Here is a 16407-nt window from a genome sequence, read left to right on the forward strand (position 1 = left end):
ATAGAGAGTGTGTGAGAAGCAACCATACATTGATGTTTCTCTCCCTCTCTTTCTCCCTCCCTTCCCCTCTCTCTAAAAATAAACAAATAAAATATTTTTTAAATCAGGTAAAAAAAAAAACAGTGGTACATCTACACAGTGGAAGACGATGCAACAGAAAGAAAGAAGTTGTTCCTACCTTTTGCAAAAGAATGGATGTAAATGTAGACCAATATGCTAAGGGAAATAAGCCAGTCAGTGAAAGTCAAATACAATATGATCTCATTTATAAGAGGAATCTAATAAGCAAAATAAATTAAGGAGCAAAATGGAACCAGATAATGAACAAAATAAATTAATGAGGCATGGAATCAGAAAATAGACTGACAGCTGTAAGGGTGGAAGGGTAAGGTGGGGAGTGATTGAAAGAAGGTGAAGGGATTAGTCAAAGAACATGTATGAAGGACCCATGGATATGGACAACAGTGAAGGGACTGATTATGGAAGTGGGTGGCAGGCTGGGTGGAGGGGGACAGGAAGAAAAAGTGGAACAACTTTAATAGCATGAACAATAAAATATAAAAATTAAGAAAAAATTTAAAAAGATATCTTGAAACAAATGAAAATGAAAACACAGCAATGATGAATATATTGGACTCTGTGAAAGCAATCCCAAAGGGAAATTCATAGCATTACAGGACTACCTTTGAGAAACAAGAAAAATCTCAAATAAGTAATCTAAGTTTACACTAAGAAGAACTAGAAAAAGAGCAACAAACAAAGCCCAAAGTGAGTAGAAGAAAGGAAATAATAAAGATCACAGGAGAAATAAACAAGATAGAGTCTAAAAACAATACAAAGGATCAATGAAACCAAGAGCTGGTTCTTTGAAAAGATAAACAAGATTAACAAACCTTTAACCAGACTCATCAAGAAAAAAACAGAGAGGATGATGCAAATAAATAAAATCATAAATGAAAGAAATAACAAATGACATCATAGAAATATAAGAGATTGTAAAAAAATATATTATGAGGAACAGCATGCAACATATTGGAAAATTTGAACAAAAAGATAAATTCCTAGAAGCATACAATCTTCCAAAACTGAACCAGGAAGAATCAGAGAATCTAGACAGACAGATAACAACTAGTGAAACAGAAGCAGTAATTAAAAAAAAAAAAACTCCCAACAAACAAAAGTTTTGGACTGAATGGCTTCATAGCTGAATTGTACCAAACATTTAAAGGAAGACTAACTACTCTTCTCAAACTATTCCAAAAATTTCAAGGGGAGGAAAGACTCCAAAGCTAATTTTTCAAAGCCAGATTTATTCTAATTACAAAACCAGATAAAGACACTACAAAGAAAATTACAGGCCAATATCCCTGATGAACATAGATGCAAAAAATCCTCAAGAAAATATTAGTGAACTGGAACCAGGAATACATTAAAAAGATCACACACCATGATCAAGTGGGATTTATTCAGGGGATGGAAGGTTGGTATAATATCTGCAAGTCAATAAATGTGATACACCACATAAACAAAATGAGGGTAAAAACCACATGATCATATAAATAGATGCAGAAAAAACATTTGATAATACCAAGCACCCACTTAAAAGAAAAACTCAGCATGGTGGGAATAGAGGGAACATACCTCAATGTAATAAAGGTCTTTTAAGACAAACACACAGCCAACATTATACTCAAGAGGAAAAATTTACAAATGTTTCCCTTAAGATCAGGAATAAGACAGGGATGTCTGCTTTCAGCACTCTAATTCAATATTGTACTTGAAGTCATAGCCACAGCAATCAAATGAGAAGTAAAAGTCATTCAACTTTGAAATGAAGAAGTAAAACTGTCATTATTTGCAGAAGACATGATACTGCATATAGAGAACCATAAAGATTCCACAAAAAACTACTAGAACTGATAAATTCAGAAAAGTAGCAGGATGGGAAACAGATATCCATAAATCAGTTTCATTTTTTACATACCAATAATAAACTATCAGAATGGGAAAATGAGAAAACAATCCCATTTATAATTGTATCAAAAAATAAAATACCACCCTGGCTGGTGTGGCTCAGTGGATTGAGTGCTGACCTACAAACCAAAGGGTCACCAGTTCAATTCTCAATCTAGGGCACATGCTTGGGTTGCAGGCCAGGCCCCCAACAGAGGGAGCATGAAAAGGCAACCACATATTGATGTTTCTCTCCCTCCCTTCTTCTCTCTAAAAATAAATAAATAAAATTAAAAAGATAAAATACCTAGGAATAAAGTTAACCAAGGTTGTAAAAGACCTGTTCTCAAAAAATGATAAGACACTGAAGAAAGAAATTGAAGAAGATACAAATAAATGGAAGCATATACTGTGTTCATGGGTAGGAAGAATTCACATCATTTAAATGTCCATACTGGGGAAAAAAAAGATGACAGCAAAGTAGGTGTGGGCAGAGCTCATTTCTCCCTGTGCCCAGCTGGAACACCTAGCCAATCTTCTGAGGAACAGAGTGAACAGGCAACAGAATCCCAGCTTATATGAAATTTGAAGGCCAAAAATTGTAGAGGACATTGGAAAACAGATGGTGAGGAGATTGCGCTGGGATAGTAAGGTCGCTGGGATCTGTGCAGGGACCTAGGCCACTGTGGCCTCAGGCCCAGCACCTGCCACAGGATACCAGGAGAGATAGATAACCAGGTCCCTCCCCTACCAGAGCAGGCAGGGCAGCCAGGCAACAGGAGGGACCTGGATGCTGGAAGTCACTGTGGGGAATAGAGATGAAGTGGAACATACACAGAGGTGGTATACATCCCCTGGGACTGTGGATGTCGGCTAGGTCATTACCATAGAAATTGGGGTGCCGGGCAACACCTGGAGAAGGGAGAAGAGTTGGACTGTGTTGGACCCTGACCTGGATAGTTTCCAGACTGGTTAGAAGATTGGGCTGTGTGAAAAGCTGTGCACTTGTTAAGTATGGCAGGCAGCTACTTTGTAAGGAACTTGGGAACAGTGACTGGCTAGCCCCCAGGATGATTTAAGCTGCATACCCAGAGGCTGAGTGGCTGATTTGAGCCTGTAAACTCACAGAGGACCTGAGCCAGAGGATAGGAAACTGAATACTGCTGCCCAGACCTGGTCCCCAACCTCTCAAAACCATAGGAAGGGAGAAAAGTGAAGCCCATTCTCCCTCTTCCTGTGGCAACCAGGAAGACCAGCAGAACTCACTCAATGGGATTAAAGTCAGCAGAAGGCTTATTTTTTTGCTTTCCTCTCTCTTTTTTCCCTTTTTCTTTCTTCCCCCAAGTGAGACAATAAAACACAGAGTTACCAAAAGTCCAGAGACAAATCCAAAGGGGAAGCACAAAGCTAACTCCAAAAAATGAGAAACTGAGAACTGTCACTTTGCTACCCCATAGAACTGGTATTTTATTGCTTATGTGTATTATTATTATTATTATTATTATTATTATCATCATCATCATTATTATTTCATTATTTTACTACTTATATTTTATTAGTATTGTTTTATTTCTCTTCTTTATATTTAGTATATTTTGTTTTATTTCTCTAATTGCATTGTTTGACTGGTTTTCCTTATTCTCTCTTTATTGTATTTTAATTTTCCTTCTTTCACTTCACTTGTGTTACAATAACTCACTACTCTCGATTGTGTACTTTCTATTCTGGTTATCCAAATGATATACTTCTTGTCATATTTTTGTTGCTCCAGTACTATTGTAAATAATTATTGTTCCATACAATTGTACATGCTACACAGCAACCCTCCATGATCTTGGCCCATTTCACTTTATCCCTGAGCATTATTATTGTTGTGGTTAACTCTATTCTATCTCACACTATGCCTACTTTCTATCCTTTACTCTCACTATATCTCATCATCTAACCTTGCATAAAGGCTCTGTTTTCTGGATTCAGCTCACAATCCTCCTCCCCTCTAACAAGAGTCTTATCTCTCTTTCACCTTTCATAAAAAGTAGCTAGTTGGGGGAAATATCACAGTTGATACTATACTTATCCAAAGAATCATCTATCTCTTCTCTACTTGCTGGTACTTTAAATGCCACAAAACACTCTCCCACTGTCATAATCCATTTTACCTACCCCTCCCCCCACCACTGATCACATACAAGAATAGGTGGGAACTGCAAACACCAGTAAACCTGCTGGAGGAGAGAACCCACCAACAAAGGAACCACCAAAAGGTAAAAAAATAAAATAAAAAAAAACAAGTACAACAAGAGAGCCCACACAAACAGGAGAAAGGGAAACCCTAGAGTGTCCAGACAAAGAGATCAAAGAGACCACACCACTGAACCCCATAGAATTCCTACCATAGAAGTTCACCCTACAAAGACAGATAGCAAAGGGAAACAACAGGAAGCATAGAAACAAACAAAAAGGGTCACCTAAAATGGGGAGACAAAAAAAGAACATGTAATCAAAAGCAATGGAACACACCCCACTAAAAGAGCTAAATGCAATGGAGGTAAGCAAACTATCAGATATAGAATTCAAAATATTGGTTATAAAGATGTTCAAGGAAATTACAGACAACTACAAGGAACTGAGAGAATTACAACAGTATGAAAAACAAAGTAGAAACTATAAACAAAATCAGGATTAAATAAATAATAAAATCTCAGGAATAAAAAACACACTAGAAGGAATTACAAGCAGGCTGGATGAAGCAAAGGATTGAATCAGTGAGCTGGAGGACAAGGTAGAAAAAAACACCCAGAAAGAGCAAGAAAACAAAAAGAGACTCAGAAAGAATGAAAAGGTGTTAAGGGAACTGCAGGACAACATGAAGTGTAATAATACTGGTATCATAGGGATACCAGCAGGAGAAGAGCAAGGGATAGAAAACCTGTTTGAAAAAGTAATGATGGAAAACTTCCCTAATTTGATGAAAGAATCACACAAATACAGGAAATGCAGAGTCCCAAACAAGAGGAATCTAAAGAGGCCCACTTCAACACACATCATAATTAAAATGGCAAAACTCAAACACAAAGAGAGAATCTTAAATGTAGCAAGGGAGAAACAGGAGGTACTATACAAGGGAACCACCATAAGACTAGCAGCTGACTTCTCAGTGGAAACGTTCCAAGCCAGAAGAGAGTGGCAAAGAATACTCCAAGTTATGAAAACCCGAGGGCTGCAACCAAGACTACTTTATCCAGAAAGGTTCTCAATTAAAATGGAATGCCAAATAAGGAGTTTCCCAGGCAAAAGAAACCTCAAAGAATACTCCGCCTCCAAACCAGTTTTTCAAGAGATGCTACAGGGTCTGATTTCATAAAAGGGAAGAGAAAACAGTGAGAGAGAGAGGAACACAGGTACAAAAATAAGTACCCATCAATAATAACCTTAACTGAAAATGGATTAAATGCTCCAATAAAAAGATATAGAATAGCTGAATGGGTAAGAAATCATGACCCACACATATGCTGCCTACAAGAGATGCACCTCAGAACAAAAGACCTTCACAGACTGAAAGTCAAGGGCTGGAAACAAATATTCCAAGCAAATGGACAGGAAAAAAAGCCAGGGTAGCATTATTCATATCACACAAAATAGACTTCAAAAAAAAAGGCCATAAAGAGAGACCCAGAAAGTCACTTCATAATGCTCAAGGGAAGAATCCATCAAGAAGACATAAACATTGTTAAGATATATGCACCTAACATAAGACCACCCAAATACATAAAAATAATTTTGGAGGACTTCAAGAAAGATATTGACAGCAACACACTTATAGTAGGGGATTTCAACACCCCAGTATCAAAATGGGTAGATCTTCCAAACAAAATATCAACAAAGATATTGTGGCATTGAACAATGTCCTAGATCAAATGTACTTAACTGATATATGTATATATAGAGCTTCCCATCCCAAAGAAGCAAAATATACATTCTTTTCAAATGCACATAGAACAGTTCTAAATATGGACCACATGATAGGACACAAAACAAGTCCCCAAAAAGTCAACAAAATTGAAATCATATCAAGCAAGCATTTTCTCTAACCATCAGGGACTGAAACTAGAAACCAACCTCAAGGAAAAAACTCAAAAACATACAAACTCATGGAGGTTTATTAGCATGCTATTAAACAATGAATGGGCCAAGAATGAGATTAAGGAAGAAATCAAAAAGTTTCTGGAAACAAATGAAAAATGAACTCACAACAACCCAATACTTATGGGACACAGTGAAGGCAGTCCTGGGAGAGAAGTTCATGGCAATAGAGGCCTACCTAAAAAAGAGAGACATTTCAAATAAGCAACCTAACACTACACCTATAAGAACTTGAAGAACAACAAAGACAGCCCAGAGCAAGTAGAAGGAAGGAAATAACCAAGATCAGAGCAAAATTAAATTACATAGAAACTAAAGGCACATTTATAAGGATCAATAAATCCAGGAGGTGGTTCTTTGAAAAGATAAAAAAAGTTGACAAGCCTTTAAGCAGACTCATCGAGAAAAAAAGAGAGAGGACCCAAATACAATCAGAAATGAAAGAGGAGAGATTACAACTGATACCACAGAAATAAAAGCATTGTAAGAAATTACTATGAAGAACTATATGCCAAGGAATTTGAAAACCTAGGTGCAATGGACAAATTTCTAGAAAAATATAATCTTCCAAAACTGAATGAAGAAGAAGCAGAAAGGCTGAACAGACTAATAAGAGCTGGTGAAATTGAAGCAGTGATAAAAAAATCTCCAGGCACACAAAATTCCTGTACCAGATGGCTTCACAGGAGAATTCTACAAAGCATTTATGGAAGAGCTAACCCCTACCCTTCACAGACTATTCCAAAAAACCCAAAATGATGGAAGACTCCTAAACTCTTTTTATGAAGCCAGCATCATCCTAATCCTCTCCCCAAACCAGATAAAGACACAAGAAAGAAAGAAAACTTCAGGCCAATATCACTTATGAATATAGACACTAAAATCCTCAACAAAATATTGGCAAATCACATCCAGCAATACATTAAAAAAGATCATACACCATGACCAAGTGGAATTCACCCTAGGGATGCAAAGGTGGTACAATATTCGCAAATCAATAAATGTAATACATCACATAAACAAAAGCAAAGTGAAACATCACATGATCATATCAATAGATGCGGAAAAAGCATCTCATAAGGTACGGAACCCATTTACGATTAAAACTCTCAGCAAAGTGGGAATAGAGGAAAATTCCTGAACATAATGAAGGCCACAGAGGAGAGCCCTACAGCCAACATCATCTTCAATGTGCAAAAAGTAAAAATTTTCCCACTAAGATCGGGAACAAGACAAGGTTGTTCACTCTCACCACTTCTATTCAACATAGTACTGGAAGTCCTAGCCACAGCAATCAAACAAGAACAGGAAATAAAAGGCATCCAGATCAGAAAGGAGGAAGCAAAATTGTCATCATTTGCAGATGACACGATAGTGTATATAGAAAATCCTACAGACTCTGCCAAAAAACTACTTGAACCTAATAAATGAATTTGGCAAAAAATCAGGATACAAAGTCAATATTCAGAAATCAAAGATCCTTTTTTAAAGCATTTTTATTGATTATGCTATTAGTTTTCCCAATTTTCCCCTTTATCCCCACTTTACTTTGCACCCCCCAACCCTCTAGCATTCCCCCCTTAGTTTATGTCCATGGGTTGTACATATAAGTTCTTTGAGTTCTCTGTTTCCTATACCATTTTTATCTTTCCCTGTCTATTTTATGCCTACTAATTATGCTTCTTTTTCCCTGTATCTTTCCCCCCTGTTCCTCCCTTACCCCTCCCCACTGAAATTCCTGCATGTGATGTCCATTTCTCTCATTCTGTTCCTGTTCTGATTATTTGCTTAGTTTTTGTTTTCATTGTTTTTCTTTCCTTTTAGGTTCACTTGTTGATAGTTGTGAGTTTGTTGTCATTTTACTGTACATAGTTTTGATCTTCTTTTTCTTAGATTACTCCCTTTAACATTTCATATAATAATGGCTTGGTAATAATGAACTCCTTTAACTTGACCTTATCTGGGAAGCACTTTATCTTCCCTTCCATTCTAAATGAAAGCTTTGCTGGATAGAGTAATCTTGGATGTAGGTCCTTGCCTTTCATGACTTCAAATACTTCTTTCCAGCCCCTTCTTGCCTGCAAGGTCTTTTTTGAGAAATCAGCTGATAGTCTTACAGGCACTCCTTTGTAGGTAACTCTCTCCCTTCCTCTTCTGCTTTTAAGATGCTCTCTCTATGTGTAATCTTGTGTAACTTAATTATGATGTGCATTGGTGTCTTCCTCTTTGGCTCCAACTTCTTTGGGACTCTCTGAGCTTCCTGGACTTCCTGGAAGTCTATTTCTTTCGCCAGATTAGGGAAGTTTCCTTCATTATTTGTTCAAAGAAGTTTTCAATTTCTTGCTGTTGTTGTTCTTCTTCTGGCACCCCTATAATTCAGATATGGGACTGTTTCAGGTTGTCCCAGAGGTTCCTAAGTCTCTCTTCATTTTTTGAATTCTTGTTTCTTCATTCTTTTTCAGTTGGATATTTATTTTTCTCTTTTGCTCCAAATCATTGCTTTGAGTCCTGGTTTGCTTCCCATCACTGTTGGTTCCCTGAATATTTTGTTTTATTTCATTTTGTGTATCTTTCATTTGTTCTTTCATTTTTTGACCTAGCTCAATCAGTTCTGTGAGCATTTTGATTACCAGGGCTTTAAATGCTCCATCAGATATGTTGGTTATCTCCTCATTGCTTAGCTATCTTTCTGAAGTTTTTCTCTGTTCTTTCATTTGGGCCGTATTTCTTTTTCTTGGCCCACCTGTTAAGTTGTAATAGGATGGAGCCTTAGGTATTCTCCAGGGCAGGGCAACCCTCTTTGCTGTGCTGTGGTGCTGCCTGTGGGGGAGGGCCAGAGAGGGAACAGTGCAGCTGGCCTGCTCATCTCTAGCCCACTTTCCAATGAATTCTCATGTGAGACTAGGAGTTTCTTCCACTGCAGCAACCTGCAAAGTTCACAGTCAACTCTGAGTCTAAGATTCGGCTTCAGCCATGCCCACCTACGGGGTCCTCAGCCTCACTGTGGGTTCTTACTGGTCTGGTTGTCCTTGTTGACTTTTTCTTTAATTCCTTGGTCGTTGCATTTCCATGCAGTTTGATTTTCTTATACTTCTGGTTGTTTATGGATTTTAAATTGGTTGTTATCCTCCTTTTGGTTGTATGAGGAAGCAAAGGGTTTGTACCTATGCCTACATCTTGGCCAGAACTCTCAAAGGTCCTTTATATATGTTCCTTGATTACCTTTCCCCTTCTTTCTCCCATTTCCCCATCCCCCCTCCTCTGTGGTTACTGTCAGTTTGTTCTTTATTACAAAGTCTCTGGTTATATTTCGCTTGCTTGTTTGTTTTGTTGATGATGTTTCACTTATAAGTGATAACATATGGTATTTGTCTTTCACTGCCTGGCTCACTTCACTTAGCATAATGCTCTCCAGTTCCATCAATGCTGTCACAAAGGGTAGAAACTCCTTCTTTCTTTTTCTTTTTTTTTTTTTTAAAGATTTTATTTATTCATTTTAGAGAGGGAAGGGGGGGAGAGAGAGAGAGAGAGAGAGAGAGAGAGAGAGAGAGAGAGAAACATCAATGCGCAGTTGCTGGGGGTCATGGCCTGCAACCCAGGAATGTACCCTGACTGGGAATTGAACCTGGGACACTTTGGTTCCCAGCCCGCGCTCAATCCACTGAGCTACGCCAGCCAGGGTTTTAATTTTTACTTATTTATTTTTTGAGAGAGGGAAGGGAGGGAGATAGAGAGAGAGAGAGAAACATCAATCTGCAGTTGCTGGGGCCTGTGGCCTGCAACCCAGGCATGTGCCCTGACTGGGAATCGAACCTGCGACACTTTGGTTCGCAGCCCGCGCTCAATCCACTGAGCTACGCCAGCCAGGTTTTTTTTGTTTTTGTTTTTTTTTTCCTTCTTTCTGCTGCATAGTATTACATTGTATAAGTGCACCATAATTTTTTGATCCACTCATTTACTGATGAGCACTTAGGTTGCTTCCAGCATTTGGCTCTTGTAAATTGTGCTACTATTAACATTGGGGTACACAGGTTCTTTTCAATTGGTGTTTCAGGATTCTTCAGGTATATTTTTTCAGTGCAATATTTTTTTCTGATATATCACCTCAGGCAAGGGAAAGAATAAAAAAATAAACAATTGGGAATACATCAAACTAAAAATTTTTTGTACAACACAGGAAACCATGAACAAAATTAAAAGGCAACCCACTGAGTAGGAAAACATATTTGCCAAAGATATATCTGATAAGAGGTGAATACCCCAAATTTATAAAGAGCTTAAAAAACTCAACACTAAAAACAAACAATCCAATTAAAAATTGGGCAAATATCTGAATAAATACTTCTCCAAAAAGAACATACAGATAATAAAAAGACTTATGAAAAGATGCTCAACATCAGTAATCATCAAAGAAATCAAATGAAAACCACAATGAAATATCATCTCACACCTGCCAGAATGACTATAATTAATAAATCAACAAACAAGTGCTGGTAAGAATGTGGAGAAAAGGGAACCTTCATGCACTGTTTGTGGGAATGCAGATTGGTTCAGCCACATGGAAAACAGTATGAAATTTCCTCAGAAAGCTAAAAATGGAACTGCCTACTTACCTAATGATTCTCTTCTGGGAATATACTGAAGAAACCCCAAACACTACTTTGAAAGAATGTATGTACCACTATATTCATTGCAGCATTATCTACAATAGTCAAGATTTGGAAGCAGCCCAAGTACCCATTAGTAGATGACTGGGTAGAAAATCTGTGGTACATATACACAATGGAACACTACTTGGCCATAAAAAAGAAGGTAATCTTACCCTTTTTGACAGCATGGATGGACTTGGAGAGCATTATAGTAAGTGAAATAAGCCAAAGAAATGCAAATGTCTTATTATTTCACTCATATGTGGAATCTAATGAACAAAATAAACTAACAAATCAAATAGAAACATACTCATTTATAGAGAACAGACTGACAGCTGTCAGAGGGGAGAGGAGTTGCAGGGCTGGGTGAAAATGTGAAGCAATTAAGGAAAAAAAAACCCTCATAGACACGGACACCTATATGGGGATTTCCAGAGAGATTCGGGAGTGGGTAGAGGTATAAGAGTGTACAGGGGTGATAAATGGAAAGAGTCTTGACTTGGGGGTGGTGAACACACAATACACAGATGATATATTATTGAATTGCACATCTGAAACTTCTATAGTTTTATTAACCAATATCATCTCAATAAATTCAATAAAAAGGTAAACAGAAAGAAAAAGAAAGAAAGAAAGAAAGAAGCCTAACACTTTAAGAAATCCAAACAACCATGAGTAATTACTCATAAAAGAAGATTCTTTACCTTACAAGATTCTCTACACTCTCTTAAATAGGAATCCCTAGGTGAGATTAAGAGATGAGATCGTAATAAAATTCTTATTACTTAAAATAAAACTGGAACCATTATATTTCTTTGTCATACAAGTAAGATTAGAACTAGACTATCAGGTTGTGCAATACACAGAATTAGAAACATTTTTATCCAACCACTGCCCATGAGGAGTTCTATAATATTTTACCTGATTTTGTTTATACTTTAAGCACTACCATTGGCTTTTCAACAAAATCAGGGGAAAACCAAGAGAGAGAGAAATAATACCTTCATTTTATTGCATCCACTTAAGAAGAGTTTGATTCCTATCATAAGCTGTGCTCTGAGATTTGATGTAAACACTTTTTGAAAACTTTGTATTTGTGTAACATTTTATAATTCACAACTTTCACATAGATATCATTTGTTGATGACAAGAATAAGTGGAAAAGTGATGAGTAAGGACCAGGTAAGGGACATGGGGACAAAGGCAGAAGAGACTAGGAAGAGGAGAAACATTCTTGATAATATTGTTACACAAACAATACTGCACTGAAAAAGCCTCATCCTACCATGAGGACCCATATTCCCAACTTCCCTTTGGCACCACAGCAATCTCTTCAAGGAAATATAATGTCTAGTTTGATGAAGGAAGAAACATATTTTGTGTCAGATTCTCCTACTGCCTGCTATTTGGAAAGGAGAGGGGATTGCATCTAGCATTGTTGTCTCACCAACTTATCACCACTCCCTACCCATTTTTTGTTAACAATACCTATCTTGGAACACAAGCATCCTAAAGGTTTGAAACTTCCTAGAATTATCAGTCAGTCCTTTATTCCAAATGGCTGAACTACATTATGACAAAACTCAAGTCTCCCTTGAGATTCCACTTCTGGAAATATATTTGAAGAATCCCAAAACATTAATTCAAAAGAATATATGCACCCCTTTGTTCATTGCAGTATTTTTGTTTACAATAGCCAACATTTGGAAGCAGCTCAAGTACCTATCAGCAGAAGGGTGAATAAAACAAGTTATAGTATATTTACACAATAGAATACTATTCGGCCATAAAAAAGGAACTCTTACCTTTTGTGACAGCATGGATGGACCTGGAGAGCATTATGCTAAGTGAAAAAACCCAGTTAGAGAAAGATATGATTTCACTTATATGTAGAATCTAATGAACAAACTAAACTAACAAGCAAGATAGAAACAAACTCATAGACACAGAGAAAAGACTATCAGCTGTCAGAGGCGAGCAGGGTTGGAGGCTGCGTAAAAAGGTGAAGGGATTAAGCAAATAAATAAACTAACTAACTAACTAACTCAAGACCCCTCCACACACACACAAAGAATCTATATAGGTCCTCTGAAGAAATCACAAACATTTCTGTTACATACCTCAACCTGCTGGCAGATCTGTATTAGCTTGGCCATTTGATTTTCTAGTTCGCTGTTTCGCTTAACCAGGTTGGTGAGGTTCATCTCCAAAGTTTGCTGTCATTGCAGAGTATAAAGCAAGAGGGAAAAGGGTAAGATGGGAAAAAAGAACATACATTCAATGAGTTTCTGAACCAGTACCATGTAGAGATCAGTCAGTTGACAAATACACTATTTCAAAGATTAATTGAGCCCATGCTATAGGCTTAAGCTCTCTTCTTGGTGCCACTTAATAAAGTTGACATTCATGACTTTGTGGATATATGGTTTTAATGACATTAAAATAACTTAATGTTTTCTGTAATATTTTCAACTTTTTAAAGTATGTCATAGCCAATATTTCATTTTGCCCTCATAGTAAATCTGGTGACATAGGGAAAATATACATTATTTTCTTTTACAGATAAGTAGCCTAAAAAAACTACATTTGTTGAATAATTACTACTTGCCAGACACTATGCTAGACATTTTCATATGTATCATTGAAAAATCGTAACAATGAAGTAGGATATCCATGAAGAAGGATATGTTAACATTTCGCAGATGAGAAAATTGAGCTTCAGAGTTAGGATAAAATGTTTGCACAGTCACGTAATTAGTATATGGCAAAGCTAAGGCTGGAATCCAGGACTCTAGCCTTCATTCACAGCTTTGCTCCAGTATTCCATGATTTTTGTGGTTAGTTTTTGTTGTTTTCATTGTTGTTATTAATAACATTTAATATTTATCAGTAGATTTGTTCAGGAAAAATGGTATTTTAAGTTTGGTATTAATCAAAATTTTGCATTGTATCTCAATTTCCCTTCTTTGGCACTAAGGAATAGTTCATGGAGATGCTGGCTTTCCAAACACAAAGCCTGACAGTATAAAGCTGGGACATCCATTGCTTGTTGCTATATAGATCCTTTTAGGGACACATTAGAAACACTTTGCAAATCTTTAATATAACATAGTTCAACAGTACTCAGAACTCTTAGCATATTTTCAGTTCAGCAAGCTACTCTCTCCCATTCCTTATGTAAAAAATATACAATGTTATTGACTCTAGATTGATAATGAGTTTTTTATTCTATCCCATTCCCAAGTCTTCAGCTCTGGTGGCTGCTTCTACCCCAGGACCTGCCCTGATATCCATTTCTCTCTCACTCACCATCCCAGCACCCCCACAAAACCTGTTCCAAATGGAATATCCCAACTTCCTGGCTCTTATTCTGTTAGAATTCTTTCCCTTGGTTGTGTTCATTGCTTCATTGCTGTCTCCATAGTTTTTATGGTTTGTATTGTAGTTGTTCAAAGTTCATGTTTTCAGTGGGGGAGGAGGTTGGCAAGAAGTGGGGGAGGGAGAGAGGACTCTTGTACTTGGCCTTTTGTCTACTAAGTAGCTGTTTCTCCTTAGTATCCTTGGCACTGTCCCATGAATCAATCCCAAGGATGTAATCCCCTGGGTATGTGTATTTCTAGGACAGGCAGTTTGATTTCACTTGTTCTCAAACCAAATTATGAGAACCAGCTTAATTTTTGCTTCCCTTTTTGCCAGATCTCTCTTGGATTTTTGGCTTTGTTACAGTGGAAGTAAATTTTCACAGCTTATTCCATTTTTTGTGGCTTGGGCACAGTGTCTCCCCTAGTCTTCTTTAACTTCATGACCATCTCAACTATAGCCTTCTCCTTAGCAAGGACATAGAGGGAAGAAGGAAAAAAAGGGTAGCAATCATTGATTCAGACATGATCTGTAAGCTAATAGATGTCAGAAGAGAAAAAAGAAATGGCAGTTAAGATATTTAATACAACAAAGTGTATTGGATACCTACTCTGTTCACAGTCAAGTGACTTCAGAAATAAAGAGGAAGTGAGATTAAGATGGGTCTTGAAGGATAAGTAGGATTTTAATAGAGATGGAGTAGGTCAGGATGTTGTAGGCACTATGAATAGCATGATCAAACGTAAAAGGGAATAAAGTACAGGACATGTTCAGGGAAAAGACTTTGAGTTTGGCTATAACAAAGAATACAAAAGAATAGTGGGGGGCAAGACTGGAAATGGAAATCAAGGCTCTGTTATGAAGGTCATGAATGCCTCAATGAATAGTTTGTACTTATTTCTTTAAGTAGTGGGGAGTTACCAAATGCGTTTGAGTAAGATAATGATATAATCAGGGTTGCAATTATGAGATTAATCTACCAGCAATACATGGGGCAGACTGAAAAAGGAAAGTCTGGGGACAGGGGCAATGGTTAGGAGGAGACTGTAGTCTTCAAGGCAGTTGGGAATGCAGGTATGGGCCAAGGTAAGGTGATAATTGAGGAAAGCTTGTTTCAATAAAGGATTTGTCACTGTCATATACACAGCGATTGTAAGAAAGGCAGATGGAGTTGGTAATTAGGGGTCACTGGTGACCTTTGAAATATGAGTTTCAATAGAGTTTTGGAAGCAGATGTCAAACTCTACAGGGTTAAGTATGGAGGTAGTGATAAAGTGGAGGCTATGAGTCTGGACTCCTCTTAAATAGTTCAACTGTAAGAGGAATATGATAGAGCTTGTTTGATGAAAATATCCACCTTAAGTTATAGAGTGGGCATTGGTAATGAGCCCATCAGTTTGATTACCTCTTGCAGAGTGATCCAGATTCCTAGATCAGTGTGATCCCTATGTATCGCAAATGGCTATATTGATATATTAGGTAAACATATATAGATTGATGAACTCAAAGCAGATATAATATTAGAAATCTGTGTTTCAAACTGTAATATGTTTCCATTCAAATATAAGATGTCATGGAGAGAATGTTCTCTAACAAGTACATGCAACCCACTGCAACACTTGTCATGAAACTGTTATCTTAGATCACTGCTGTATGCTCCTAATTTATGGCCCAGAACTGAGACTTATAGCTTCTCTAAAGCCACTGGAAAAAAATTATGGCTGAGCACATAGTTTGTGGTCTGATTAGACTATGGACCTTGGGTTACCATCACAAAATTATAGCAAATGGTTATTTCACTCTGTGCCCCCCAGCAATTTGCAGAAGGCCAGTACATTTTAACAACACACACAACTAGAACTGACAAAATGACTCCAATTTCAACCTGACTTCATTAATATGAAAATGCTTTGAAAAATAAATATTTGGTTAATAAAAACACCATCTGTTGATGGTTTTTTGCCAGTTTTCTTACATTATGAGAGATAATTTGAGGAAAATGCCAGACATTTACTTACTAACTTCCTATTCACACTAAAGCTTCCTCTGAAACTGGAATTCTCAGTAATGGACATATGCACAGGAAAGGGGAGAAGTGAAACAATTATGCAGTTCCCTTACTCACCCTTACTTCTCATACCCAGCACTGACAAATAATTTAGAATTAGATATTCTGGGCCAGTCTAGGTTTTACAGATTTGGTCAAGTAATTATCATGTCTATACTCTGACTAAGTAAACAAAGAGGATATGTGTATATGTACCTATGTCTACACACATGCACACATGTGTATACACATGAT

General features: G+C 37.2%; 1 protein-coding gene across 9 annotated transcripts in view; it reads right to left on the minus strand.

Annotated features, from left to right (window-relative positions):
* The window catches only part of MID2 (midline 2), a 167001-nt gene that overhangs the window by 100248 nt on the left and 50346 nt on the right, over window positions 1–16407 (minus strand). For 8 of the 9 annotated variants that reach the window (XM_045817646.1, XM_045817647.1, XM_045817644.1 and 5 more), the window contains one exon: window positions 12866–12961. The exons of the other annotated variant lie outside the window; for it this stretch is intronic. In XM_045817646.1, the coding sequence (XP_045673602.1) occupies window positions 12866–12961 (96 nt within the window). The remainder of the gene's footprint in view (window positions 1–12865; window positions 12962–16407) is intronic. 9 annotated transcript variants of the gene reach the window in all.

Source organism: Phyllostomus hastatus, unplaced genomic scaffold (assembly GCF_019186645.2).
Source record: "Phyllostomus hastatus isolate PE091 unplaced genomic scaffold, TTU_PhHast_1.1 phas_scaffold_28, whole genome shotgun sequence".
Lineage (NCBI taxonomy): Eukaryota > Metazoa > Chordata > Mammalia > Chiroptera > Phyllostomidae > Phyllostomus > Phyllostomus hastatus.